This window comes from Lytechinus pictus, chromosome 4 (assembly GCF_037042905.1).
Source record: "Lytechinus pictus isolate F3 Inbred chromosome 4, Lp3.0, whole genome shotgun sequence".
Lineage (NCBI taxonomy): Eukaryota > Metazoa > Echinodermata > Echinoidea > Temnopleuroida > Toxopneustidae > Lytechinus > Lytechinus pictus.
In genome coordinates, this window is record NC_087248.1 from 4,304,022 (window position 1) to 4,331,853 (window position 27,832).

General features: G+C 36.4%; 1 protein-coding gene across 1 annotated transcript in view; it reads left to right on the top strand.

Moving 5' to 3' along the window:
* Nucleotides 1-1,844: 1,844 nt before the first annotated feature.
* The window catches only part of LOC129259679 (relaxin receptor 2-like), a 41,707-nt gene continuing 15,719 nt past the window's right edge, over nucleotides 1,845-27,832 (top strand). The window contains exons 1-9 of the mRNA XM_064098114.1: nucleotides 1,845-2,180; nucleotides 7,710-7,895; nucleotides 13,051-13,143; nucleotides 14,409-14,628; nucleotides 16,350-16,421; nucleotides 19,611-19,682; nucleotides 20,284-20,355; nucleotides 20,919-20,990; nucleotides 22,290-22,361. Coding sequence (XP_063954184.1) covers nucleotides 2,075-2,180; nucleotides 7,710-7,895; nucleotides 13,051-13,143; nucleotides 14,409-14,628; nucleotides 16,350-16,421; nucleotides 19,611-19,682; nucleotides 20,284-20,355; nucleotides 20,919-20,990; nucleotides 22,290-22,361 — 965 coding nt within the window. The 5' untranslated portion in view covers nucleotides 1,845-2,074. The remainder of the gene's footprint in view (nucleotides 2,181-7,709; nucleotides 7,896-13,050; nucleotides 13,144-14,408; nucleotides 14,629-16,349; nucleotides 16,422-19,610; nucleotides 19,683-20,283; nucleotides 20,356-20,918; nucleotides 20,991-22,289; nucleotides 22,362-27,832) is intronic.

The window sequence follows — 27,832 nt, forward strand, 5'->3', positions numbered from 1 at the left end:
ATTTTGTTTAATTTCGTTTTAAAAGTGTAGAAAACTAGGATTTGAGCATTGTAAGAATTGATTTGAATATTGATAGTTATTACATTTTCAGATAATTGCATATTCTTCTTTCCTTAAAGTGATTGGTTAACATTGGTTTGACTTTTAAAAAATCTGAGCTAGAAGGTCACACTTGTCACCTGTGTCTGTGATATGTTACAAAAATGAAGCCCAGAAAAAATTGCGTTCGAAAATAATTATTTAGTGCTTCAAAAGTTGAAATATAAAGTGACCGGAAACACCATCTTAATTTCATCCCATAGACTTAGGTGTACTATTTAGGCGTCTATAAGACGCCTATTTACAAAATCGGGGTTTGCCTTGTAGTTTTAGCTTTTCATTCTCAATAATGGTTGTTTTCAAGGTTAATTAGTTCTAATACATGCACTTGTACACACGTTTCATCTTGGTTTGAGAATTGTTTAAATCGGCTGCTCACAAAGTTAAACAATACCTTTAACCAAATCTGCTAGACAAAAAAAATGAAAATTCTAAGGAACCCAAAGGCTTCAAAGTAAAGCCTGTACCATGACAACAAAAATAAACATTGACTGTACGGAGTGTAAGGAACTCCTACTTATGACATTTAATGCCATTAGAATATAGCACTAAAATGAAAACTGAATAAGAAATTAAGCCGAACTGCATCATCTTGTAATGGCTGTAAAAGATCCATTATCGTTTAATAAGAAAATTTACGTCAATGCAAATTGTTTACAACTATCTTGTCGCTCTTTTATCGTTTTTGGTCTTTCTTTAAGTGAATAATGAATAAAACCCATTTGTTGCAGATTATTGAATAAGTTCGATGTTTGTAGGTGATATCACGCTTTTTTGTAGCGACTTATCTTCCAAATATTATAATGAATATCATATTACTGTCTCCCCCCCCCCCCCCCCCTTCTTCTCCTCCCACGCGAGGTTAATAGACAACAATGAATGCTTGATAACAATACGTTTGTACAGTTTTTCAACTAGAAAATTAATTTATGTTAATGGTACATCAATGGCAAGTGTATTATGAAAAAGCATGTTTATGTTTCTTCCCTACAGTGAATATCAGATGAAGGTTAGGCTCTTCAGACTCGTCACGGTGACGTAGTGAATATTATATTAAGAGAGGCACATATTAGGAAGGGGCAACGTAATTATATCATTTTGTTTTGCTACGAAACTACCAGCCTACTATGAGTTAACCTGCAACTTTATTGCCTGCGAACTATAGGCAGATGCGCTCATGTCTCGGCTATACCAGGTCCGTGGCTATACAAACATTTAAGAATTTAAATAATCATGTTCATACTAAATACAAAAAGGTATTGTGTGAAAGCACTTTTAGGTGGGGTTCTTACAAATATGCTTGTAAGCTTAGCCAAGAGATCATCTCTAATTTCTAATTGCTACATGCATACAATTTTACCATACTATGATCCATGAGGATAATTATGTGTCCAACCAACACTGGGCATTTCTTTTTGGCATTTTTATTCATCAAGTGTGATGAAAAATTTGCCCATTCTAAAGTAATTGCTGCTTATTTGCTAACCTTACTGGACAATATGCTTCCCGCATTGGGTAAAATACTGCCCAAAATTGGTTGGACACATAATTACCCTCGTGCTGGTTAAAATTGTACCCAATATTTTTTACAGTGTATATTAAGTTATCGACATGTGATACTGGTACTCTTCGATACCCAATACTGTTTTAAATAAATTATGCGATTCATCGTCTATTTCAAATCATTATTGATTAATGCTATAATGTTTTTCATCTGTTTCTCTGTGTTATTTTTTTATCTTGCAGGATCGATTTATTCTACTATGATAGGAAAGGAGTGACGGATAAACCCCAATAAAAATATATTGATACATTTACAAATATTACAAAGCAATTTAATGTGAACAAAAGGACTTTCTTTCGGTTACATTGGCCCACAAGAGGATGTGGTAGAACTGGCGGTAGCAGTGTCTACGACAAAAGTGGCAGCAACTCTGATAGCAACATATACAGCAACGCTGGTAGTACTCGTGTTATGTTTGTCATGAATTATTCAACTCTGCTCATTATGAACTTGGCATTGCTGATGGTAGTTGTGACGAGATTCTTCGATACTTCATTGGCTTCCCATAACACTAAAGGTAAGAATGGTGCGTACTAGCATTCCATAAAATGATAAATCATAATTTGCCTTGCACATCGTTGTAAAGGGGGAGGGAAAGAGACTTAATACATAATATGACCATTTACATTACATCATTATATGTCAAATTAGAAACTATGGCACCTCGAAGATATTTGATCCATTGCCTACAACAACTGGGTGGACCTTGTATACAAAAGCCCCTGGTAATTACAAACGTCAGTAGTCAACGTCTTCATAACCATAAGAAATAGACATTGGACAAGTATTGATCATTCTGTTTTTATAATTCCGTGTGTGACCCTACTCAATTTACAAAGCTCGGAAGCATAATATTTATTTTTACGGTCACATTTTTAAATTCTTTACTTTTTACTGTTCAACATATAGTGAGGGAGATGGAATTCGGAACTATTTATGTGTTATCATAATACAAAGTCGAAAAGTTACTTGTGTAATCTTAATAGTAGATGCATAAGTTTTGTATCCATTGAAGGCCTTAGATAACGATGAAGTTATCCATTAAAGGCCTAAGATATGAATGGAGCAAGGGGATTTTGCATATTTTTTTCGTCACAAGAAGTAGCGACCTTGCCCATTAATTGTACAGTCACAACAATGAAACCGACTCCAAACCGACTGATGGTATGTCATTGGTAATAACGTAATAGCTTTGACCGGTTTGTAACCGGGTTTCCAGGTTTGACTGTGACATTGTCATAATGGTACAGTCACAACAATGAAACCGACTCCAAATCGACTGATGGTACACAGCAAAAACTGTGGTGTTAACCGGTGTACATAGAGGACCACACTAGTTATTTTACACCGGTGTTGAATTGGTGGTGTTAGTTTTACACCTATAGGTGTCATTACAACACCTTTGGTCGTTACATTTACACGCTTTGGTGTTATTTTTAATCTCTAGAGTGTAATTTAACACCTCACGGTGTGGTCCTCTATTAACACCAACTGGTGTCAGTTTTAACGCCGCAGTTTTTACAGTGTATGTCATTGGTAATAACGTAATAGCTTTCACCGGTTTGTAACCGGGTTTCCCGGTTTGACTGTGACACTGTCATAATGATACAGTCACACCAATGAAACCGACTCCAAACCGACTGATGGTATGTCATTGATAACAACGTAATAGCTTTAGTCGGTCTTGACTTGGTTTCGCAGGTGTGACAGTTATGTCATAGAGATGGCAAGCCTTGCCGTTGGAAATATCTCCTGTCAATATAAGGCTCTCTTTCTTGAAGGGGTATTTCTTGCCCTCATTCTGTGAAAGAGGTAATCATGACAAGATGATGTCTGCCATTGAATGGATCAGGGTGATAAACAGGCTGATCCAGGCTGCATGAGAGAGGAATCAAGAGAGACTGCATGGTTAAAATGTGATCATCAAGAGTTTGTAGGTTTCTAAAGGGGTACAGCATCGAACAGGCAGAAATAGTTTGAGATAAGGGATTAAATGTGTAAAGACAATTCTCCACAACAATTTATGTTTAATAAAAAAAGTATTAGAAAATAAGTAAACACAGTCCTGAATTTTCATTGAATCGAATGAAAAGTAAAGACCAAAATATCATATTACATAGTTTCGCAAAAAAGTATCAATACATATGCTTTGAGATTTGAAAATGCCATGACTTTTTTTTATTTTAATTCCGACTCTGATGGAGTTTTTAGTGCTATGGTTACTTGATTCTATATATCTTTAATTAAGTTTTTGTTAAAGTTCTCTTTTATTTGGCCAATGATGAGTCAAAATGATACATATCTTTCGAAGCCTCTATTATGTGATGTAAAACAGCATTATCTTTACGATAAGATCCTTCCGTCGAAACACACTATTAAACAGGAATTAACATTTGAGATCAAGTTACTTTATTCTCATTATTGTCCAATGCTTTGCCCCAGATGTCGAAGTGACAAAAGTATTATCAATAAAAAAAAATCAGTTCAGATACTGGAATAGTTTCATTTAGTGTTCGCGCAGGTTTTATATATTTTCAATATAGATGTATATTATGGACGTTCTTCGTAAAGCAGACCTTGGTATGTTATTTCTGTATCCACGTGTAATTACCCCGCTCAACCCCAAACCATACGATCTCGGCCTAACTTAAACTTAAGATTCAGATACATTTAAAATGGCAGATACTAAGATTCGAACCATATATAGCTTGAACAACTTCAGACAAATTTGAAAACCTTCAGCAGTCTGGCAAAAAATAAAAACTATTTCATCTTGGCATTAGATAGAGTGGTAATTAACTTATATCAATTAATTCCAAACATTTTAATTTTGAAGACCAAATAACTATTCTGCATGATTGCCGAAACTCTCGCATTTCAACTTTTTACTGGATGTGAGCTTATCGAATATGGTGTTGATTTCTATCTCTGCTCGTAAGCATGGGCAATTATCATATTTCCCAGGTTCCTTCTATAGGTATCAAAGGGACAAAGAACACTCAACGAAGACCTGCTGATTCATCCACATGATACAAACATAAAAGCAATAATATTTAAAGGAGATTGTAAGAGATTCCCTAAAGAAACACCTCCTTTAATGCATTTAATTTTCATAAACCAATCCCTCTCATTCTCAATCCACACCAACAGTGAGAGTTCCGTCCTGCAAAAACTACAAACACTCGAAAGGTGAGCTGAATAACAGGAGTGCAGAATTGAAACGTTTGTGATCCCGGGGCGCGCGAAAATGTTGATGTTTTTGGTTTTTGGCGCGAACGAACGTCGAAGTAATTGGGTGAAATCCAATTCACTGTTTACAAAGCCAAAAAGCTTTCGACAGCTCGGAACACCTCAAGTGGCTTGGACACGTGTTGATGTAGTAGAGAGGTTTGGATCGAGTGAGCTGCGGGGAAAATTAGTTAGACAATCCATAAGACAGCATCATACAATGTTATCTTTTAGGCGATCATAAGAAAAATATAAGATCCGTCCACTTGGGCATGGATTTCAACTGTAATCATTCAGTTCATAATGGTAAAAATAACAAACCTACACCGCTGGATGCAGGTATGGTTGGATGACTATTTTGGAGATAACACGAGTGATGGTAAATACCAAGAGTTGTGGTTAAAGAAAGTGCAGGAATCATACTGTTACATGTTGATATGATTTGGCATCAAGTCTTTTATGAAAGAAATACTCAGAATCTCCAAGAACCATCGGTACAGAAATATATAGACAGTTTATCCGAAAGAAAAAGGTGTGTCCACATAACCACCACCACTCTCTTCATGTTTTTTTTTTATATACACAATATACATAATGAATTAATCAACTTCTTGTTGTTGCGGACTTGTCCTTTAATTTACTACTATATTAGATAGAAGAATTTTCTGTTGTTGTCATGAAAAACATTTTTTTTTTAGATAATGCAATGGAATTTAACAGCGAATTCCCGTTTGTTCTGCAGACAAATGGTAGTTTCAAATCAATTTGTTTGTTAATTTAAAAAAATTGGAAAAAAGAAAACACTGATGAAAATATCAATATTTGTAAAGGTGAAATGACAAAATAAATCTCAAAATGTGATAGCAAAACAAAAATAAGAATAAGTCAGAAATGCATCTTTAATTCAGACAATCTAAAATACATAGGTACCTGAATGCATTGTTTACCACAAAACCATGGAAATTATAAATATATATATATATTTTTGAAATCTTTTGAATGGCTTCATCTTGAAAACATAATTTCATCCCACTCATTTATTTACCTTGGGGAACAAAACGTAAGGTTTCCCCGGGGGAAGAAATGCTTTTACACTTGATGTCCTTTAAAGCTCTTGCAAAAACCTCTTATTATGAAAAAGATCTGCATGGATTTACATGCTTTACTCTTTGTTTTATAACTTTTCGCATCGACACCACAGAAGGATTCATTCCGCACAAACATTTATACACTCCCTAGGCTTTCAAATATTACTTTGTTTCAATTTTTAGGAAATCTTCAGAATCATATTACGTTCTTTCATCTAACGCCTTCGCATTTGTCTTTAAATGATTGAATTCGTTCCCTGAATTGTAAGATGATCATCTTCCTCTTATGAGAAAAGAAAAATGAATTATATTTATCGTTACAAAATAAAACGAATTTTGTGAAATATTGCCCTTAAGGGCTTGACTAAATGTGAAGGATATGCTATAACAACCAAATGATGATGATCCGACAGTATTCGCTGATAAGTGTTTTTTTTTATACTCATCTTTATCAGTTTGAGTGACCAGTACCTGCGCCAAGGTCGAAAAACGTGAAAACTATCAATGTTTCGCAAATATTCCGCAAATATTGCAAATCTTTTTTTGATCATTATTTTGTTTTTCGTATGTGCTAAAACACTCTATATAAATTTACCACGATATAATATGCCTTGCATTTGGGGATTTTTACATCTCATTTTCCCCAGCTTTATTTTTGTATTATAATTTCAGTTTAATATTTCTAACATAAAAACAAAACTAAATGAAAATGCATTAATCAAACAACGCTTAGATGATTGTACTAGTATGCGATTTGAACTAGATCATGTAAATGCAGCCACAAGATGTTGTCGAATTGTTTATACCCCCGAGAATCGGATTAATCCCGGTCTCCTTTACCTGATAGCAATACGCAATAGTAAGTCCTCTTTCCTGTCTGAGCTGTATCTACTGTGATGTCCATATGCCTTTGATACTGTATTATCATCAATGCTCTGATTCGAGTCTCGTTTTATTGACAAAGCTGGTCCGCGCACACAGGTGACCAAAGCGAATTCGCTTCATTGTAAATCGTGCTATGACTACATTGTCAACAGAAGTTTCGTGATGGAAACAACGCCGAAGACATGTCGGAAAATGTGATATTTCCTGATATTAGATACCTAGGGGATGGTTTATTGAATTTGTAACGTGTGGTTTGGATTGTGTTGATAGCTTGCTTGGATGGGTGGGTTATGTTCGGTGCCTGATGACAGACAACTTTTATTAGCTGAGAGAAATTGTTTTGAGTATTGGGAATTTCATTATAGATATCTTCACTGCGACACTAGTCACATCACCTTTTTTTCTCGTTTCCCCTTTTTCTATTCCCAACTTTTTTTTTACTTCTACGTATATTCTTTCTCTTTTTCAGTCCTGTATCCATATTCAGTTCTTTTTAAACATTATTATCAAACAAGCGCTCTATATGGCAATGTCGGATCCAGGGGGGTACAGCCGGCCCGTGACCCCCCCCCCCCCCCTTCAGAGGCACAATTAAAATTTGTAATGTAAAAATGCCGTTAACAACAGAAGTATTGACATATCGGGCATTTTTCCTCGGGAAAATGTGCCCCCCCCCCCTTTGGAAAATCCTGGATCCACCCCCACTCTGTAGTTATTCTCTTGACTCTTCTTTCTATAACACCTCGTGTTTTTTTACCCTATACATTCAAACCAACAAGACCAGTTTCCTACTTCCTATGTCCAGTTACACTCACATACACTTGTCTTCTTTCTTTTAATCCCAGATGACCATCTCGATGATGCGCCCGTCATCCGTCATCGTCGTCAAGCTCCGATGTCGACTGACCCTCACGCCCACTGTGGTGAATGGTTCCCATGTATAAACTCAACGCAGTGCATTCCTCAAGAAGCTATATGCGATGGCAACGTCGACTGCGACAACGAATCGGACGAGTCGGATGAAGAATGCAGTAAGTTATCTCATCCTCCCCCTCTCTCTATCTCACACTCACACACACACACCCACAGTCACCCACGCACACACGTTTTTTTTTAAAGATTATCTATTTCTTCCCTTGAACTAAAGCAAGAAATCCTAACGCACACTCTGTCTCTCCCTCTCTTTCTCTTGATCATTCTCCCTCATACTTTATATCCCTTCTCTCTTTCTCTCTCTCCCTCTTTCGATTTCCCTCGATTCCATGTCTCTCTCTTATTCTTTCTTATTTCTATAGTCTCATTCCACCCATCTCTTTCTCTCACAATAGAGCATACACTCACACACACGCACACACACACACACTCCCATCTTACCTTGTCAGTCAGATTATCGTGAGTATTTCGTATTGATATTATTCCAAATGGCAATGAAAATCCCAAATCATCCTGTTAATTAAATTAATCTCACCTAATCTACGGTAGATGTTAACACATTATGTGAATGATTCTTCCTATACACAATACTCAATTCGAAATTTAAGGTGTTTGGCAGTTAGATTACGTCAATGGATAATTCCTAATAAAGGTTTTTCGGTGAATCCTTTCTCATTATTTCCATCGATGGAATACCCATGGGGGGCTTTGGGTCATGCGCCGCGCCCCCCCCCCCAAATTTTTTTTTTTTAATGGACTAATAAATAAAATCAATTTCCAACAAAAGGAAATGAAAGGAAAGAGAAATGAAGGGAAAAGAAAGGGAAATGGATATGATGCTATTTTCGGATTATATAAAAGTGGATCCAAAATTTGATTTTCATTTTGAAAAGGTAAAGAATATTCCTCGCTCGCTTTTAAGAAATTTGATCACGCCATGTTCCCACCCATTCAATTATTGTTGTCTTTTTTGCTCATGACGCCACTGGTCGATATCTTACACAAAATGACAAGACTCGACTCTTCATTTTATAAGAGAGTCTTCAAATTTCAAGAAGCTTAGAATCCTAGAGGTATTGTTTACCCATCGCTTAATTTCTTCTATTTTGAATGATGTCAATTCTTGAGAATTTTCACATCATTCACTGTGTTCTCTTTGCATTAATTTCGGTTATTCGACTCCTGGAATTTGGGTCAGCTCGCTGTTAGAGGACGGGAAATTCAAAAGAAGGACGGGGGATAGGGGGTTGGGGCAAGGGGGATGAAGAAAATGAATTTGATGCAAAATGGAGATTAAAAGAAGAGAAGAAATAGTAACAAACACAGAGCTAACGATGAGGTAAAATATTTATGAGAGTAAAAGAAAGGGGGAAAGAAATTAAGGAAAAGGGTGGGAGAGAGAGAGAGAGAGGGGGAGGAGAGATGCTTGGAAAGACTGAATAATTGGATATTATTTAGCAAATAGAGTGTAAGCGAAGGGGTATAAGGATTAAGATGAAGAGTACGATAGAAAGTTTTAAATAGAAAAAAAGGGGAAGTAAGGAGCTATGGACTTGCGTAAAAATACGTGGATAGAAAGAGGACCAGAGAGAGAGGGAGAGAGAGAGTCAATGCGAGCAAGAGAAGGAAAGAAAAATTGGACATAATCTACATTCCAAAACGAAAACGTAAGTTAGCCTGAGGATCGAATGTCTCGCTCAGTGATTAAAAGATGTGCGATTAAAGACTCTTCTTTCACGTGAGTAGGAGTGCGCGTTCTACAACCATGAAAACGAGAGTAAGATCGACCGAAAATTGAACGCTGCTTTGATGTATTTAGGTCGTAGTTTAAGTTTGGGATCGGCGATTCTTGGACGATGTAAATCCCGTCAACAATGCGTCTTCGATTTTCCTCTCTTGAGAATTGAAAGTAATTTACTTACTGCATGATGTAGGTGAAAAGGTGAAGCAGGTTATAAAAAGACCCAAATTGGAATAACTCCATCTAAACCAATGACATGCGAGTATTAAGTACATTATACATCTTAATTTAATTGCTGCGAATCACGAACAAGTTTCACATTTCTTACATTAAAGGCTCAACTTATATGCTCAATTTACCAAGCCGGGCAATGGCAAGACGTAACTTTTTACTTGTAATACTAACAAGGATGCATTATAGCCGTTACAATATTACATGACAGGTGTAACAAAGCTAATGCACGCTTGCAAAATCATTTCCAAACTTAAGCATTATTTACATAGAGTATATCGCTGAACCTTCCGTTAGTTAGAATGATAAATTATTTCTTTTTTTCCATTGAAAACGCTTTGAATATAATAAGCATTGACGGCATTTCTCATTAAAATTACGCACTCACTTAACTTTAAAAAATAGTTGATGAATAAGTCCCCATGTCAGTACTTATTTTTCATTGTGCATATATGGCTACATTGATTCTGGGTAACCTTACATCTCCTCCCCTTTCATCGGGCAGTCATAGCTCCAATACAAATCAGCTGATATAGCGGGCAAATATGGGAAAGTTTGACCCACTTACCTTACGTGATAGCATTATAAGCTAAACCAACAAACTTGCCTCTCTTGTACTTGTAAGTAGGGTAACAGATCCTGCTAGCATAGGATCCATGGTGGGAGATGATACGATTTTTTTTTACGATAATTTCTTTTACAAGAAGGAAAGTTCTTTCAAATTATATCGAATAATCGAAAATATATTTGAAATTAAATACTGTATGATTCTGATGTCTGTTTGAAAAAAAAACATATTTAACAAAATGACCTTACGCTAAATAGCCAGTGATGGCGTTTTCATGCATGCAATTGTGGTTATGATAGATAAGTCTATTTTAGTCCACAAAGTGTCTGCTACTAATCCGTATTCAATGTAGTCTAAATCGCGCGAACTAAAACCTGTGTTTTAATTTAGTGGTTTCACTAAATTATTAAGATTATAAGCTCATGATTTTTTTCCGGCAGAACTTCTCCAATCTTGCAATTCGAAATATGAATTTTTCAGTCTATCATGTAAGCCAAATCGTGATTCAAAAGTTCTGTCCTTTCATTCTTCAATTTCATTCAAATGAGCCATACTAACAACATTTCAAGTAGGTATAATATGATTCGATTGCGATTTTTATAAAGGAGTCCACCCCCTCTATTTTCAACAAACGTTAGTTTATCAATGTGCTGTCTCTATCATATTTATATTGATGCAAATGATTTTTTTTTTATTGCGCAGGCCAAGATTACATTTTCCAGGTCAAGCAAGCGAAGGCTATCCCCCATCATTTCGTCTAATATTCTCAGCAAACGAGTCCAAATACATAAACTCCATTTCATTCAATATACATGTAAATAAGGATTCCCAAATGAAGGCAGATAACCATTGGATGCGGTGCAAACATATCAAGCGAACTTCGCTGAGCCCAGTCATTGTTCTTCGTTTTGTCGAAAGCACATTTCAGGATTAATAAATGCGAAAGTGATGGGTCTATCTCCAAACTTTAATCCGAAGAAAGCTTGTATTCTTAAAATCTATTTGCATGGGGTCTGATAATTTTGACGTTATTTGTTTGTATTCTTGGGAGTAGTGCTTTCTGTTTATAGGATTTTGGTGTTGTGTTTTAACGATGATTTCAGATCCTGGCGAAATGAGATGAGAGAGAAAACAGATATAAATACCATTTTCCTTGGTTTCTGCGGTCATGTGGGCATTAAGCTGCAATGTGTGGTATAAATAGATGAACGGGTAATAGCAAAAATCAAAGAAGAGAGAGAGTAGTGAAGAACATTTGGGGAAAGAGGCATACAAAATGAGAGACACATTCAGTGATTATGATTGCAAAGAAACACAGTAATACATATATATAGAGAGAGAATCACCAAGAAAAGCTACAGGATGAGAGAGGAGGAGACAGAAGGAGAAAAAGAATGAGGGAGAGAGCGAGGGAACCTTGATTTTCGTAAGGTCAAACGAATCAGTGGGTGCTTTGGAGACAGATATGCAATCGAACCTAAGACACCGTATCAGTTCCAGATTGGTTATGAAAATATAGACCATCCTGGATTGACGAGTCGATATTTTTGCGTGCTCCCGTACATTGAAGATGACGTTCGGTTTCATTTCCCGATCCAAAATTATCCGGTGCTTAGAAGCGGAAAGGATGAGAAGGATAATGAAGATATTTAAAAGCTAGTTAACCTCAAATGATCTTTTACTCTTATAACAAAAAAATGCAAATGATGATATACCTAAAAAGAAATGTACAGTCATGGAAGTGGTTTCTTTGGTTTACGAAAGAGATGAATGAAACACTAGAATTTTACTAAATACCACGAGCTTGATAACTTGTAGTCTTCTCTACTATTTTACCGAGTACAAGTAGTAATAGCAGTATTAGTAGAAGTAGTAGTAGTAGTAGTAGTAGTAGTAGTAGTAGTAGTAGTAGTAGTAGTAGTAGTAGTAGTAGTAGTAATAATAGTAGTAGTAGTGGTGGTGGTAGTAGTAGTAGTAGTAGTAGTAGTAGTAGTAGTATAGTAGTAGTAGTAGTAGTAGTAGTAGTAGTAGTAGTAGTAGTAGTAGTAGTAGTAGTAGTAGCAGTAATACAAATCCCTTGAAAAAAATACAAAGACAAAATGGCATGTATTATATTTCCACATCCTTATCAGGCAATAAAGTCCTTAAATATTCCTCCTTAGCAAAGATGTTTAATGTAGTAATTCTAGTCACTAACATCCATCGGTTCTGATTTTGAAATTTTATCACGTCGTATACTCATTATATTTGCCAGCAAGTTAACTTTACATTTTAAAAAATTTCAATGCCATTCTACGTCATTTTTTCACCTTTTTAATGCACTGAATAAAAGGATCAGAACCGTGCGCATTGCTTTTTACAATGGTGCAGCCACGATTGGCTGGTAAAAAAGAGAGTGGAGGAAGAAAAGGGAGGAAATTAAACCAAAACTTTTGACAAGAGGAAAAGAAAACATTATTTTTGTAAGCAATTGAGAAGAAAAGTATTTGCTTTCGAGAGTTTTAACCCGTGATTACTTTCATTCCAGCTAAGGTGATGTCGATTGTCATGCACAGCTATAGGATTATGACCTTCCCTAATTTCTCAGGAAGATTTAATCAGTACATTGAACACCGATCTACAATAAAAACGTATGCACATAACTTCTTGGTCTCATGTGAACATCTTCAGAATTATCATTCAAATCAAGATTACTTTTATTGATTTTTTCCAGTCGATGATAAGAATAGGCGTGTATATACCTTTATGGATCAAGGAAAGACTGACGACTCATCGGAGGAAGATGACTTTACACCACCAGCATGTGGTAAGTATTATCACGGGCAGAGCGAGGATTGGATAGTCCGGGGAGGGGTGCTCAAATAATGAACCCCAAGACGGTTATCAGTACTCATGAAGAAAATAATGAAGCCCCCAAAATAAATATTCTTGTCAGTTTAATGCCCACTCGCCCCCCATGTCGATGGGCGTATCCAAAATGATGTTTCATCAGCCGCCCCTACTATAAAATATGTATATACTCTTTTACCTGTTTTGCCTAACTCTCTCAGACAAAAACATGTTTCAGTTTACAATTCGGTTCTTTAAAATGGTCCAAAATAAAATAAGGAACGGGAATTTGTAACTTAAATATGACTTTTTTGGATTGTTTTAAACTTCTATTTATCGAGTTTGATTTTTAATTATTACTGTAATAATTTGAATGTGGTACAGCTTGTATGCATGTATGTCAACAAAGTTTACTTTAACAATTGTTAACCATATTTATATCGGTGGTTTTAAGTATGGATAGCCAATACTGCTACGTTAATACTTATGTTCAAGTTAAGTTATTTTTTCTATTGACCATGGTATTTTAAGCACCATGTCATGAAAGCATACTTAACACGCAAGCTAAACGGACAAAAATCTTGGTAGAAATTTGTACTTAATTTTGGTGGACCATAAAATGTAACTGGTTCAGGATATACACACATTTAATTATTCGAAATATGACATGCAGGGTTAATCATTCATAGACCTACTTGAGACTATGTTCGTTTTACCAAGGATGTTATTGTTGGCTTTTTCGTACTATGAAAGGTTGGGAATCATAAAAACACGTTCCCAATAAAGTGATTGGCCTAATAATATGACGCATAATCAGGCCATATGCCCAATTACTCTTTGCAAAATAAAATTTCTATCAGAATTCGTCTAGATTACACCATTTAATTCAATAAGAATGTAAGTGCTCTAGATTTGATCATTGACGTACGCAGCGGAGCAGGGGAATGTGCCCCCCCCCCCCCCCGAAATTTTAGTTACGTAAATTTTTACTAAAAATCTTAATAAAACTCAACAAAAGTGTGCATAAAGCTCCCTCGCTTTCCGATTTCTTCGATTTTTTTTACACACTCCGCCCCCCCCCCCCCCCGTTAAAAAAGAAATACGGCTGCGGATGAAATAACTTGTGTCCCTTGAAATTTAATTCACGTAAGATGAAAGGTTTTTCAACCATTCCTATATAACTTGAAAACATATTTTATGCATCATGTAAGCCTATTAAATGATCAAATGTTTTACTTTCAGATATTGGAACATACCCAGAAGAATGCAGATGTGTTCTCCTGTATGAAGACCCTATGGCTCATTTCGACTACTATGAATCGATGCTACAAGACGCATACCCCAGCGTTTTCGCTGAACCACCAATTGGAGCAACAAGTGAACCACTGGGGCTGGAAATAGCGTGCACGTCAAAACGACTGGAAAGGGTCCCAGAAGGGCTTCCACCCGGAACTTTGTATATGTAACTATGATTATTCATTGGTGTTTCAGTTCTTGCTCGTTTCTTTCAATTTCCAAATACCCTGATGTCCCATATTTCTTAGGCTATGCTTCATAACGTGTAACTGAATATAAAGATTTACATGTATTTACACATGCAAGGCAAGTTTGGTCGAAGATAACATCTTGCCGAAGTACTTTAAATTCAATGATAACAAGGGGGAAACATTATTAACATGATTAAGTTCAGTTAGTAGTCAGGGATAAGGCCAGTCACACTCTGGAACCAATGAAAATCGACCGATAATATACCATTCGAAATAATGTAATTGCTTCCATCGGTTTGGAGTCGGTCTCGGTGGTGTGACTGATGTGTGGAAGATGTTTCTCCCCGTCGGTAGTTATACAGTTTACGATTGATATAAAAGGATCATTTTACTTGAAAGGTATAAAACCCGTGGTGGGATAGTTCTACATGTTGTTGTTTGTTGGAAATTAATGGCGACCAGTCATATTTGACTATTACCGCCAACTCGTTAGGCCAACTATTATTTTCTTTCTTTTCTTCGACGTGTCCTTTAAAATCGTTCCTCTCCTTTCTTTATTTTTTTCTTCTAATTATCATTATACAAAAGATAGAGTTATTTAATCCTTAATGAGACGCACCAAAGCCATATAGTGGTTAACTTAAATTGCGATACTATAGCGATATATCATCGCAAACACCAAACATTGCCCACATTATTTTCGATCAAACGAATTAAAAGTTATAAATAATTCAAGTATACATCAGTTCCATCAAAAAGTGTTTTAAAGTGTTAATTTTTTCCTAACGTTGGATTAAAAAAAACCCGGTATTTTTGCTAAATTTATGTTAAATTGTCCCTATAAAGTTCAACTTTGTAAGGTAACAGGTATAAATTATCTCAATTCTGTCGAAAAATAATTCGATATTGAAATGAGACAAAGAAAATATCATAAAATGAATTTTACTGGATTAATGTATTTCTTAAATTTCAAATTCCGCATAAAGAAGACCAAAATAGCCTTTTATTTGAGCGTGGACTAGTTTATTTTGTTTGTTTCATCTATTTCATAAATGTTTTTTTAAGTATCTTTTGTATTTTGTGCACATTATGATGTTGTTCAAGGTCGTGTAGATAGATTTCAAACTCGGGCTAACACAGGTTCCTGGGAACGATTTTTTTTACAGGGAGTGCTGGTATAAATTTAACAAAAAAGGGATTTTGCCACAAAGAAGGCAGCCCAGCCCCGCTCCCATGTCAATGCATGGGTAAGGTTATTAAATCACAATCGAATATATAATAATTGTGTGATTTTCATAACCAAAAGTTATTTTGTATTCGTTTTGAAAACTGTTACGGCTAGACTTTACGTATATATGTGACTTAAAGGCGTAACAACTATCTGGTGCCTGTCTGACGGGGCAATCCAATGAAACATACAAATCGGTTTGGTTCTTATCATGTGCACAAAAAAAAGATTATAGCATCATAAGTGAATAGCATTCAAATGCTTCAATCACGTCAGTAGACTTCATCTTATATCATCTGTATCAATGTACAAATGAGCATGCCTTTTTCTCTCATTCTGCTTGGATAAAATTATCTTCTGGAGTGAAGAAGAGAAAGACTACCATTATTTCCCCCTTATCAACAAAAGATCACACTTAAATATCTGAGATCGTAAATATGTAAATTTATACATTCCTCTTTGCTGCAGGGATTTGTCGGATAATCGTATTACTCATCTCCATGGCGACAGCTTCCAGAATCTGACCAGACTTCGAGAACTGTAAGTGCAACATGATGTACATATACTTCGATGATAGACACAAAGTTATAAAATGAATGATCATCATCTTAATGATGTGGGTATCATGAATGATAATGGAGAATAGCTTCTTCGATCATAGATAGATTTTAAATAGAATCCTTTTTCATCAGACAGAATGAGGGCGTTAATTTTCATAGTGTTTATACAGAGACACCAAATTCAAGCTCGCTGGCTGATTGTAGAAGTTATTGTTTAACCACGCTCTTCCTTGGAGGTTGGCGGACGCAAGATGCCGGAATAAGATCTGTTTGTATGGAAGCCAAATACGAATTCAAAAGTCTCTAAATTTCCTGAAAAGGAGGAAAAGATGGGATGCCTTCAAAAAGGGGAAAGCGCTTCTCATCATAGGCAAGCACATGTTCTTTCGTCTTTTTTTTTTTTTTGGGGGGGGGGGCAAACGATCCACGTCTTGTGTAAAGTTGCTATGTAAGTTTTATGTGCATGATGATTGACGCAATGGCGATGCATGCCCATGACGGGAATCAGTATGGGGGCGGGAATGCCCTAAATACGGGAAATCAACCAAGACTGCTGATGAAATACTTTTTTTTTCACTTGTGGATTTAATGAACAGGGTATGAAAATCCACAGTCTCTCCTCAATTATTTTCCCCGCACAAATAGACCACTTTCAATGAAAACCAGAATTATTCTTCAAAATTAAAACCATCCTGTCGGTATCCATTATCTTGAATTCCTACTTCCTTTTGGATTTCAACCCACTATGAGCAAAAAAAAAGACTTGGCTATTTTTTATTTCTGTATTCTTCTTTGCCACCAGCAAATCATTCATTTCTCTGTATCCTAAATCCTAAAGTGGGAGAAAGATTGAAAGTAATGCCCTTTTATGGAGATATCCTGGGGGTAATGAGAGGGATAAGAACATGAAAGGTTTTCGGTCCCTTCTTACACCTTTTAGTCCCACTCATGCATGATACAACAACTGAATAATTTACCAACCCTGCATGGTACTCAATCGCTTTTCTTTCACCTTCATATACCGCATTCAAAAACAAGCAAGTATACTCAACAGTATATTTGGGTAGAAGTGGGTCGGTCTATATTGACGATGGCGCTCTTTGAGATGGGGTTTGGTCTCGTGGATTAAGATGTAACGTAAGAGGAATAAACACGGATGGGAGTAAGAGCCTATGCTACCTTTCCTGGAATTCAAGCGACTCAACTGTGTGTAAACTCTAAAAAACACATGAGATGGTTTGGTTGAAAAGGTTGGAAATGTGTGGAAACGCCGAAGAGTGACATTGCTTTCCACCCTTAAAAAAACCACTGTCATTCTCTCGGCCCTTTAAACATGTTTGACTAGATTGTTTCTCTATGACTGCTGTTGTAGGCTACTATTGCATCCCTTCCCGTCACATGCACAAGTTCAAACACACTTACCTAAAGCTCTTCCAAAGTTTTACAAAAAAATCAAACACACCTTCCCTCCATCCTTCTCCTGAAAAGATATACAAGAATACTTAAACGTGTCGTATTAAGCCCAACACCTGAGCGACAAGTACGTCAACAGCGCTTGAGCTAGGGTTATCTTCAATCATACCGCGGCTTCAGCGATACATAGTGTCATATTCGAGGATGTTTCATATCATGTTCCACATAATTTTCTCCGGCAAAAGAAGATGCCTTAGAGGGGTCAATGTACGAAAGTCATTGTAGTCCAGGGGCATTATTTAGATCATTGGCGCTCTTTGCGTGCAAGTCCTGGGTGCATGTATCCTTTTATCCCGCCTTTCTGACATAACATAAAGCTGCACGGCCACGCACAGAGATATCACATTTCGCATTTAGAGCATGTGGGATGATACCCGAGCTCGGTGCTATGCAATGATTATTAGGAATCTTCAATCATAATTTTGTTTCCACAGCTATGCATGGGATAGTTTGTCAATGTATCAAGTTAGTAATTTCGTATTCTTGTTGAGTTGAAAGTGAGCAATCTGTGTTGATTTTATTGCAACCCTCTTATCAAAGACTTTTGGCATACTTCATCCAAGTTTAAATATAAAAACGTTCATCCGATCCTGTAAGCTTAATTATATCTATCGAAAAAAAATAAATGGATCTTATCATCTTTAAGTTTTAACAAGCAAATATCAAACAGTTTACTTAAATAGAAAATATATCTCACAGTTATACTCATGCTAAGTGCAGAATTATTTGCTGTAAGACATAAAATAAAATAATTTCAAAATTCTAGTATCAGATACAGATGGATGCAGTGTGGGGGATTGTTAACTGATATGAAATGAAAAAGATGTCGAGCCTTAGATCACTTTTGATAGAAATTCTTTAGTGTCATAATTTTGTCTGTCCCAAAAGTTCTTTCCTCCAACTATGCTAATTTATCAAATAAAAATCACTAAAGCGAAGGAAACAATCCCATAATTAGATCATATTTTACTATGCCCATGCCAAATAATGTCGAACGTAGTACTGACTGATTATTACAATGGCTGAATGTGACGCACCCATATCATGCAAGCACGATCGATGACATTCCTAATTTCCTCTTCGTCGAGTTTTCCCGTCCAAAAACATGAGTGATTTTTTTTCAACGCATCATACTTGCTAAAGGGCGATATAGATTTGAAATCAGACCACGTTTATTAATCGCAAACATTGCTGTCCCAAGGTACCAGATTTTAAATAATATTGGCGGTTTTTATTATCCAAGACCGAGAAGGGCACGTAAAGGTACCTCCCATGAGAATGTCGGTTCCAATAGAACATATTATGTTCATAAAATAAACCAAACACTAGTACACTCTACCACCTTCCAATTTATCTGTGTGTGTCCGAATGTCAGTCTGTCCGTCTTTTTGTCTGTCTCCACCCTCGCTCTCTGATTATACTCTTCTCGTTCATTCTTCTTCCCCCTCTCTCTCTCTCTCTCCCTCTCTTTGTCTCCCCTCTTCTCTGTACTGCCTTTTTATTTATCTATCAAAGCAAAATGATGATTTTTTTAATGAATTGCTTTATCTCCCCCTTTCCCCTCTCCCTCTCACTCTGTCACACACACACACCCCATACCCGGATCATTTATCTCCTATTCTTTACGCTATCTCTTTTCTCTATCCATCTACATCTCTTCCGCTTCTGCATATCTCCCCATTTCAATTGATAACAGAGTAATCACTCACAACCAAATGCAGTCAATGGACGAAGATGTCTTCTACGACACAAGGAGTCTGGAAATGCTGTAAGTATTACATTATTATAATTAACAATTGTTTAAACTCTTTAAACGATTTGTTTAAAACGTTTAAACTATTACAAAAAAGTTCAAAAAGTTGTTAGAGTGACAGGCTTAAACAATGTACTACTTTTTTACTGTTTAAGACAGCATGAATGCTTGTAAGCAAGCAACCAGAGGACCGACGGCTTAAGGTTCTCTCCGAGGGACCTGGTAATGCACCGAGTGGGAATCGAACCAGGCTCATCGTAATCCGAAACGCCCGCTCTAGGCGACTGAGTTATTGCGCCTCCGTTACATATCGATTTAAGAAGGTTGCATGGGTTGCCGTATAAGCTTAGATTGACTGCGTGAAAAATTATTCCATTTTGTTATCTTTGGTAGATATGAATTTTTTTGTCGTTTTTCATTCTGCTTTACTCTATGTTTTCTTCCCATTTCTTCTGAATTCTTATGAAACTGTAAATCTTACCATTTAGTAGGTCCATGATCTTAGAAACCTTTCTGTATACACAACAGCCAGAATTTATGAAAAGCATTAAAATTTATGAAAAGCATTAACATTTCTCTAACATTGTCACCTTTTATTGTTTGTTATTGTCGTTAGCGACCTATCAGATAACCGAATTGAGAGGATAACTTCGGCTCATTTCGACTCTCTTCGACGGCTTTCTCTATTGTAAGTTTATAAATAATACCATATTGCTAGTTGACTTGATTTATCCATGTTTCGATGGTGTATTTCGTGATAGATAATTATTTATTTATGCTTTGTCGGGAACGATATTTGTAACTAGTAAATAAATGCAAATTTCAACATCTGCCGATATGTATTTTCATATAACTCCTGCATTATTAATATAGGATTATTTCGTGAATTTGGTTGACTAGTGTATGCTTCGATTTTCTTATTCTATCAAATCTACCTCTTCATGGTCCAATTTACTTAGATTCCTTCCCCGCTTTCCCCATAATTCATCATACAATTACGTAGAACACACCCTAACTGAAAGCATTTAGGATGTATTCTCGCCTGACACCGTTGGTCGATGTAAGCTTTGGATCAACATAACGGAATTATTTTGTGTAAGGTTAACTACAAATGTTAATTAACTTAATTTCATTATATTAATTTACAATAACTTCATATATGTTTGAATTCCCCAATGGAGACGATATTCATTTTATCTCCTCCCCCCCCCCCCCCCACCGTCTAATTCTCTCTTACTTGTTTTCTCATAGACGACTCTCACGGAATCACTTCCGGTGCGAGGATGGAGATTGCTTCCGGAATCTGGTTAGTCTGAGAGAACTGTAAGTATCCCCCTTTGCCAATGATTACTCCTATAGAACGTCCTTGTTTTTATTCCAATGCTTTATTTCTTCATGATAAGTAATCATTTTTAAAGTTATTAACTAGCTCAAGATTTTAGTTTTAATTCGGAAAGTGAATTGCATTTTACATATATTTTCTATTCCGCATTGAACGCTATTACTGCTACCTTTTTTCTGATACTGTATCTTAATGTTTTAAAATGAAAATGATACTTAAATCGGCAATCAGGTGTTTGCATATAACACAACTGATTCTATAAGGGCTGACCGTTTATGTGATATACTGTTCAACACGTTGCCTTTATTTCACGGTAAATTCCTGCCTCTTGATATTTTACATCAATTTCTGAAAGTGAAATATCAATCTTGTCGATTGGGTATTACGAAGATTCCACGAAATAGCCTTATGCTGGTCAAATCAATATTTGGGGAGGTTAATAATGAGACACTTGTAAGATGTAAGATGATATATCGCAGAAGACAAGCACAAATTTGAAGATATTCAAGTCCATGAACATGATGAAAAGAAGCCAGGAAAGGATTCCTCTTCTTATTTCCTTGAAGGCCATTTGTTGATGTATTATTCACTGAAGAACTCAACAGGTTATGCATCTTCACATTTTACTCTCTCCATCATTGGCCGACAAGGATCGATTTTCAAAATAAACATGAAAATCGTCTTTATCATTTCCCTTAGCCATGAGAGAAGTAAATAAACACAATACCCACCTAAGGGAGAGTTGTTCACCAGCTATCTGCTTGTCTCCGGATTCTCAGACTCGATTCACGCCTTCCGGCCTCCGGTGGTATCCAGTGTTCGCTCCGCTCAAAGGCCAGCTCGATCAATCTAAATGTAGTAAGGCCTATATTTTTCGTCGAGTCAACGATGGGGTGATTTTTTTTTCCCAGCAGCTCACTTTACATAATCTTCCTCTTCTTCGCATATGCCCTTTACCCTAAAACGCAATATTTTCTCCGATCCTGCCCTTCCCTCACTCACACACACAAACATAATGTACAAACACACAAGTTGAGCTTTTCCCTATCTTTCTGTTTCTCATCTTTCATATCATTTCTCTCTCTATCCCTTTTACCTTTCCACCTTCTCTGTCTCTTACACATATCTACAAGTGCGAACACACACTCAACACACATATCATATCTCTCTCGTTCTCTATTTTCTTTGTCTCTAGCCCACTCTCTCTCTCTGTTTCTCATCAAATAATTGAATTATATACATTGCTTTGAATTGTTTTTTAATTCATGTTCTTATTTCAGCGAGTTGGTAGCATGTGGGATCACAGAGCTAATGCCTGATATGTTCCGTAATCTTCACAGCCTATCTGTACTGTAAGTTCGTATCATTTAATTACAAGATTATTAATTTTTATATAAATGAACTTGTCCGTAATTGTTTTTTATTTCATTCTTTTAAATGTTCTTCCAATTCAATTCAATTCAATTCAAGGTGTTTTATTCAGATATTGCAGCCTAGAAGGCTGAATTGCATATGAATTTACAATTAAAAACATACAAATTGTTGCATATAATACAAAAGATCAATTTGAAGATAAACCAAGAATTACATGTTTGAAGCAAAGAAAAGTAGATTACAAGTAATATAAATGATTTTAAATAATAAATAATCAATTTGAGTTAGGCCTATGTTGCAAGTGAAGAAAATATAAATCTGAATTGTATTATAAATTAAACTAACAATACTCATTTAAGGCAAGAATTGTGTTTAAACTATTGCAATTTTATAAGACAATAAGGAACACATGTTTTAGTTACAAAATATTAATGGTCATGATCATGATAATTTAGAATTTAATCATATTACAAGTGAAGATAATGTGAATTTAAATTTGAACTGTACAGACAAGTTAGATTTATAATTCACTTTTCTGGTGACAATTGGGATTCAATTGTGCAAATAATATCTTATATTACAATGAGAATTAAGACATTAAAATTTATAACTATGTGGTTTTTTTAAAATACATTACTAATAAATAAATTGATGAATCCATAATAAGTTTTATGCTGTACAATATACACATTTAAAGAAATGTACATAAGTCAATAAGGAATTACTGTAAGGAATGGGTGGTGGAAAAAAAAAAAAAAAAAAAAAAAAAAAAAAAAAAAAAAAAAAACAACTGAAATATTAAAACGATAAATCAAAACCTCATGACAAGAAATAAAGCTATGGTGTTTACAGAAACAAAAGGTAGGAATGGCTAATTTTCAAAATAAGTTGTAAAGTAAAGAGCTGAAGGTGGAAATGTAATCATAATTCAAACGGGTACATTATTAAAAGATACTATACAGATCAGGGTGAGTTTACGAACTAGTACATGAACTTGAACTGGTTGCATGGTGTTGAAATAACCTGTAATTTAAAAAGGGGGAACAAGGGAAACTAGGGGGGGGGGGTTAAGAGAGGCCGTAATTCTGAAATATGGTATGTGTTGGGGGGATATTTTCACCTTTGGTTCAGTAGCCTAATAAGGAAGGGTATTGTGCTTTTCTTATAGCGTTCTGTACGGCATCTTGGATTTCTGTACTTCTCGCTATTCCTGAGGGCTCTTAGTGATGACTGTTTTGTTGGTAGCCAATCGGGAAAGAATTTTTCGATAGATAGGGCAAACTTAAAACAAAGGTGGACACGTCTGTCATACAAGGTTGTCAGGCCGGAGAGTGACAGTGCATTATCGTATGAAACGTATTGCTGACCAAGTATAATGCGCAATGCTCTTTTCTGGATGGATTCAATTTGTCTGGATTCATTCACCGTTAGGGAGGAGTGCCACACAGGTGCGCAGTATTCAAGTATTGGTCGCAGGTATGATGTGTAAATAGTAAGGAGGTCGCTTCTAGGGAGGTTAAATTTTTTCAAATTTCGAATCATGTAGAGTTTCCTACTTGATCTGGACACGATGTCATTCACATGAAGATTCCACTTCAGGTCTGTTTGGATTATGACCCCCAACAGCTTTACATGGTTACATTTGTCAATGACATGACCAGAAATAGTGATTGGATCTGGCAAAGGTGGGTTTCTGCTAAAGCACACTTGAAAAGTTTGACATTTAGTGGGGTTTAGTTTCATATTGGATTCTCTACACCATGCTTCCAGCTCAAGTACATCATTTGGTAAATTACTGGGGGATGTATGTGGTCGACTATCTGCTAGTGTGAGGTCGTCCACATACTTCCACCTGGGCACTAGTGAATCTAGGAGGGCATCATTGACGAGCGCAAGGAAGAGGAGAGGACCCAAACGTGTTCCCTGGGGGACACCAGCATGTGTCTGTCGTTGGTCCGATAATTCATTTCTGTATCTAACCCTCTGTGTTCTTTCAGTTAAAAAACTTGTCAACCATGGGATGAGATCGGGTGTCGCTCCAAGGGAAAACAATTTACAAATCACAATGTTGTGATCTACGAGATCGAAAGCTTTTGTAAAGTCTGTCATTACCACTGTTGAGCTATAACCTAATTTGTCAGCATGGGAATGGATATAGTCAAGAAAGTTCACAAGGTAGTGAGTGGTGGATGTATTACTCCTGTTTCCATATTGATGGGGATCCAAATTATTCTCTATATCTGTTAGGAGCCACTTATACACAAATTTTTCAGCAAGCTTTGCGAAATGGCTTGTCAAGGCAATCGGTCTTAACTTATCAATGGTTGGAGGGGAAGACTTAGGGATGGGCACTATTGTAGACTCTTTCCACTGCCTTGGTACAACACCTTGAACTAGAGATGTATTAATTATTTCGGATATGGGTGTGGAAAACTCAAGTGCGTATTCTCTTATCAGACGAGTGGATATACCATCGGGACCAGAACTTTTACCAACTTGGAGTTTCCGAAGCTCCCTATAGACATCCCATGGTTGAACCTGGAACGGGAATTGTTCTCGGCTTGGGAGAAAAACTGGGAGGTTGGATGATGATAAAGATGGAGTGTTTTCTGCAATTTTCAAGAAGTTATCATTTATTCTATTTGCAATTTCTTTATCAGTTACATCTTGGTTGTCATTCGGGATATTCAAATTCAGTTCAATTCTTCTGTTAGATGTCATTAGCTTAATAAATTTGTACCAAGCTCGTGGGTTGTCCCGTTTTAGCCGTTGGACCCTATTACAGTAGAATTCCTGCTTGGCTAAGACGCACTCTCTTATAATCTGGTTGCGGACCTTTTTCCAAGCAGGTAAACCAAGTTCAAACAAATATTGACGACGTGAAATCAAAGATTTGATACGCGGTGTGATCCAGGGTTTATCATCTTGATGCATCTTTACTCTTTTAAGAGGGAAATGGATATCTATAGCCCTATCCAACTCACTATAAAATTTATCACATTTAACATTTACATCGTTATCAGTAAGGGTGGTGGACCAATCATGGGATGTTATCCAGTTACCAAAACTACGAATATTTGAATCCTTCATTGGTCTGACTAATCTTTTACTTGTTTTGTTTGAACGTAAGGGCAAAGATTTAGGCTTCAGGTGGATACCAAAATGGTCACTACGTCCAACGGGTGCCACCAAGTCTACAGGAAGGTAATATTGTTTGAGATTAGTAATTATCTTATCCAGTATGGTATCATTCCGCGTTGGTCTATCTACCAGTTGCTTGAGATCGTGCGCTGTAAGTAGGGGTGATATATTGCTGCGATTCATATCACCATTAATGAGCACACCAGCACCTGGGTGGTTGTTGAAGATGTCATCTAAGGCTTCAGTAAGGTAGGTTGCCAAAGTATTATCGTTGTTCATATTTGGGGGGCTGTAAACGGTTGCGACAAATATGGACGAAACTGCTCTTGGAAGACGTTTAGGTCGAATTTGGGCCCATATCACTTCTAGGTCTGATGGGGATTCCAAACCAGAGACTGGTCTGGGTTGCATTGAATGCTTTATATATGTCGCTACTCCTCCACCTCGCCTCCCGTCTCGTGACCTCAAATAAACTTCATACTCTGGAATACGATAAGCATTAGCCGGATCTGAGGACTGGAACCAAGTTTCACTAACCGATACAATATCAGGTTGTAATGCATGTATCACTGTGTAGAACTCATCTAGTTTGTTGCTTAAGGATTGGGGATTCACAACATACAAAGATGGGAGCATTACATCATTCTTTAGTGATGGTTGCATATTAGATTTTTCGACTCGAGTCAGGTTGGATCTGATACTGCGCCCATCTGATCTCATCGTGAACGATGGGTGATCTTGTCTTCTTCCAATCATAACTGGTATTGTATATTGTCTCCTTCTTCCACCTCGTTTCCCACGATGGCTCAGCCGATAAGTAGGAGAAACAATACCTAGTTCTTTTATAACAACCCATGTTTCTTTGGGCAATTTATTATTGGGGTTAATAGCATGTCTTAAGTTATAAATTTCAGAAACTCTATATCGAATAATCTGTGGTGAAAGGGAAGGTGGTCCAGGGTTTAGTTCAATGTCGCCACATACATAAAGTTGGATTGTGAAGGAGGCCACAGAATTAGGGTAATATCTTATAGGATGATGTAGATATTTTAGAGCATGTAGAGAGTTCCAGAGTTCCGAAACAGTGTTCTGGGGCTGGGTTATTGCATGCTCATGGGCATACAGCATTGAAAGTACACTGATGAGTGCAAACACTAACATGATGAAAAGAATAATCCCAGGTACTGGGCACTTACTATTGTTGGTATCAAAAGATAATCAAGGTTGAGTGAATCCGGTAAAAGGGCTGTATAGCACTAGTAGGTGTTAATGGTAAGTAGTTGTACACTGAAATGGTGGTCTGGTTATCACAGCACAGTTTTACACAAAATGTTGATAGCTCCGAAATCCAGAAACAGGAGGCTAAAAAGTCATGTAAACTGTCCAGCTGAGTCCAGGGATGATATCATAACACACAACAATAATAAAAACATCAACTGCCCGTCACAACCCGCAAAAATGATATATTCTTTTAGTCGCACCCCTCCACGCACCAATGGTGTCTCAAATTTGGAAGGAATGTTAAGGATTGTACCTTCTTTGAAAATGAATGTTACGAGTGTCAATCGCTTTCGTTTCTCATTTTCTGCTCTTGTCAAGATCATAATGGAAAATATTAAGTTTCTTATTCGATAACTTTCGTGAATAGATTACATATGATACATAGCATGAATAGACCTTTTCCACATTGTCGCTATTCAATAATTATAATATGAGCTGTTCCTCAAAGCCTTTGAATATGAAAACTGGAAGATGGTATGCTTATGTCCTTATCATTTCTTATTCCATATTAAGTGTGGCTGGAGGATATTTTTCTGATAAAGCCTGAAGGGGTCTTAAAACTATTTTCCGCATAATCGCCTATTTTGCTGAAGATGACCTTTAAATGTATAAGATGGGTGCAGGGTTGTTGGAATTAAGCATTATTCTGATTCCGATTACCATATAAATGAATACAATCCGATTATTGTCACATCATCTTTTTATTCCATGGATTGTTAAATCTCTAATGCTTGATATCTCCTCATCCTTGCCAGGTTTATTCTTACTTTGTGGTATCTTTTATCTCCCTTCATTATCTTTATTACTGTATTAGCGAAAAGGGCAACATAAACTATCATGGGGCAAGATTCGCTTATTTTTTTGTGTCCTTTCTAAATCCTATAAAATTAATCGATTTTGTGTTACCTCGTGTTGTTTGATACATAACAGGTACATAACAGGTACTTATATAGCGCTTTACCAAAAATATGATCAGAGCGCTTTACAATGAATAACTAATAATACTATTAATGGAAATTACATCAAA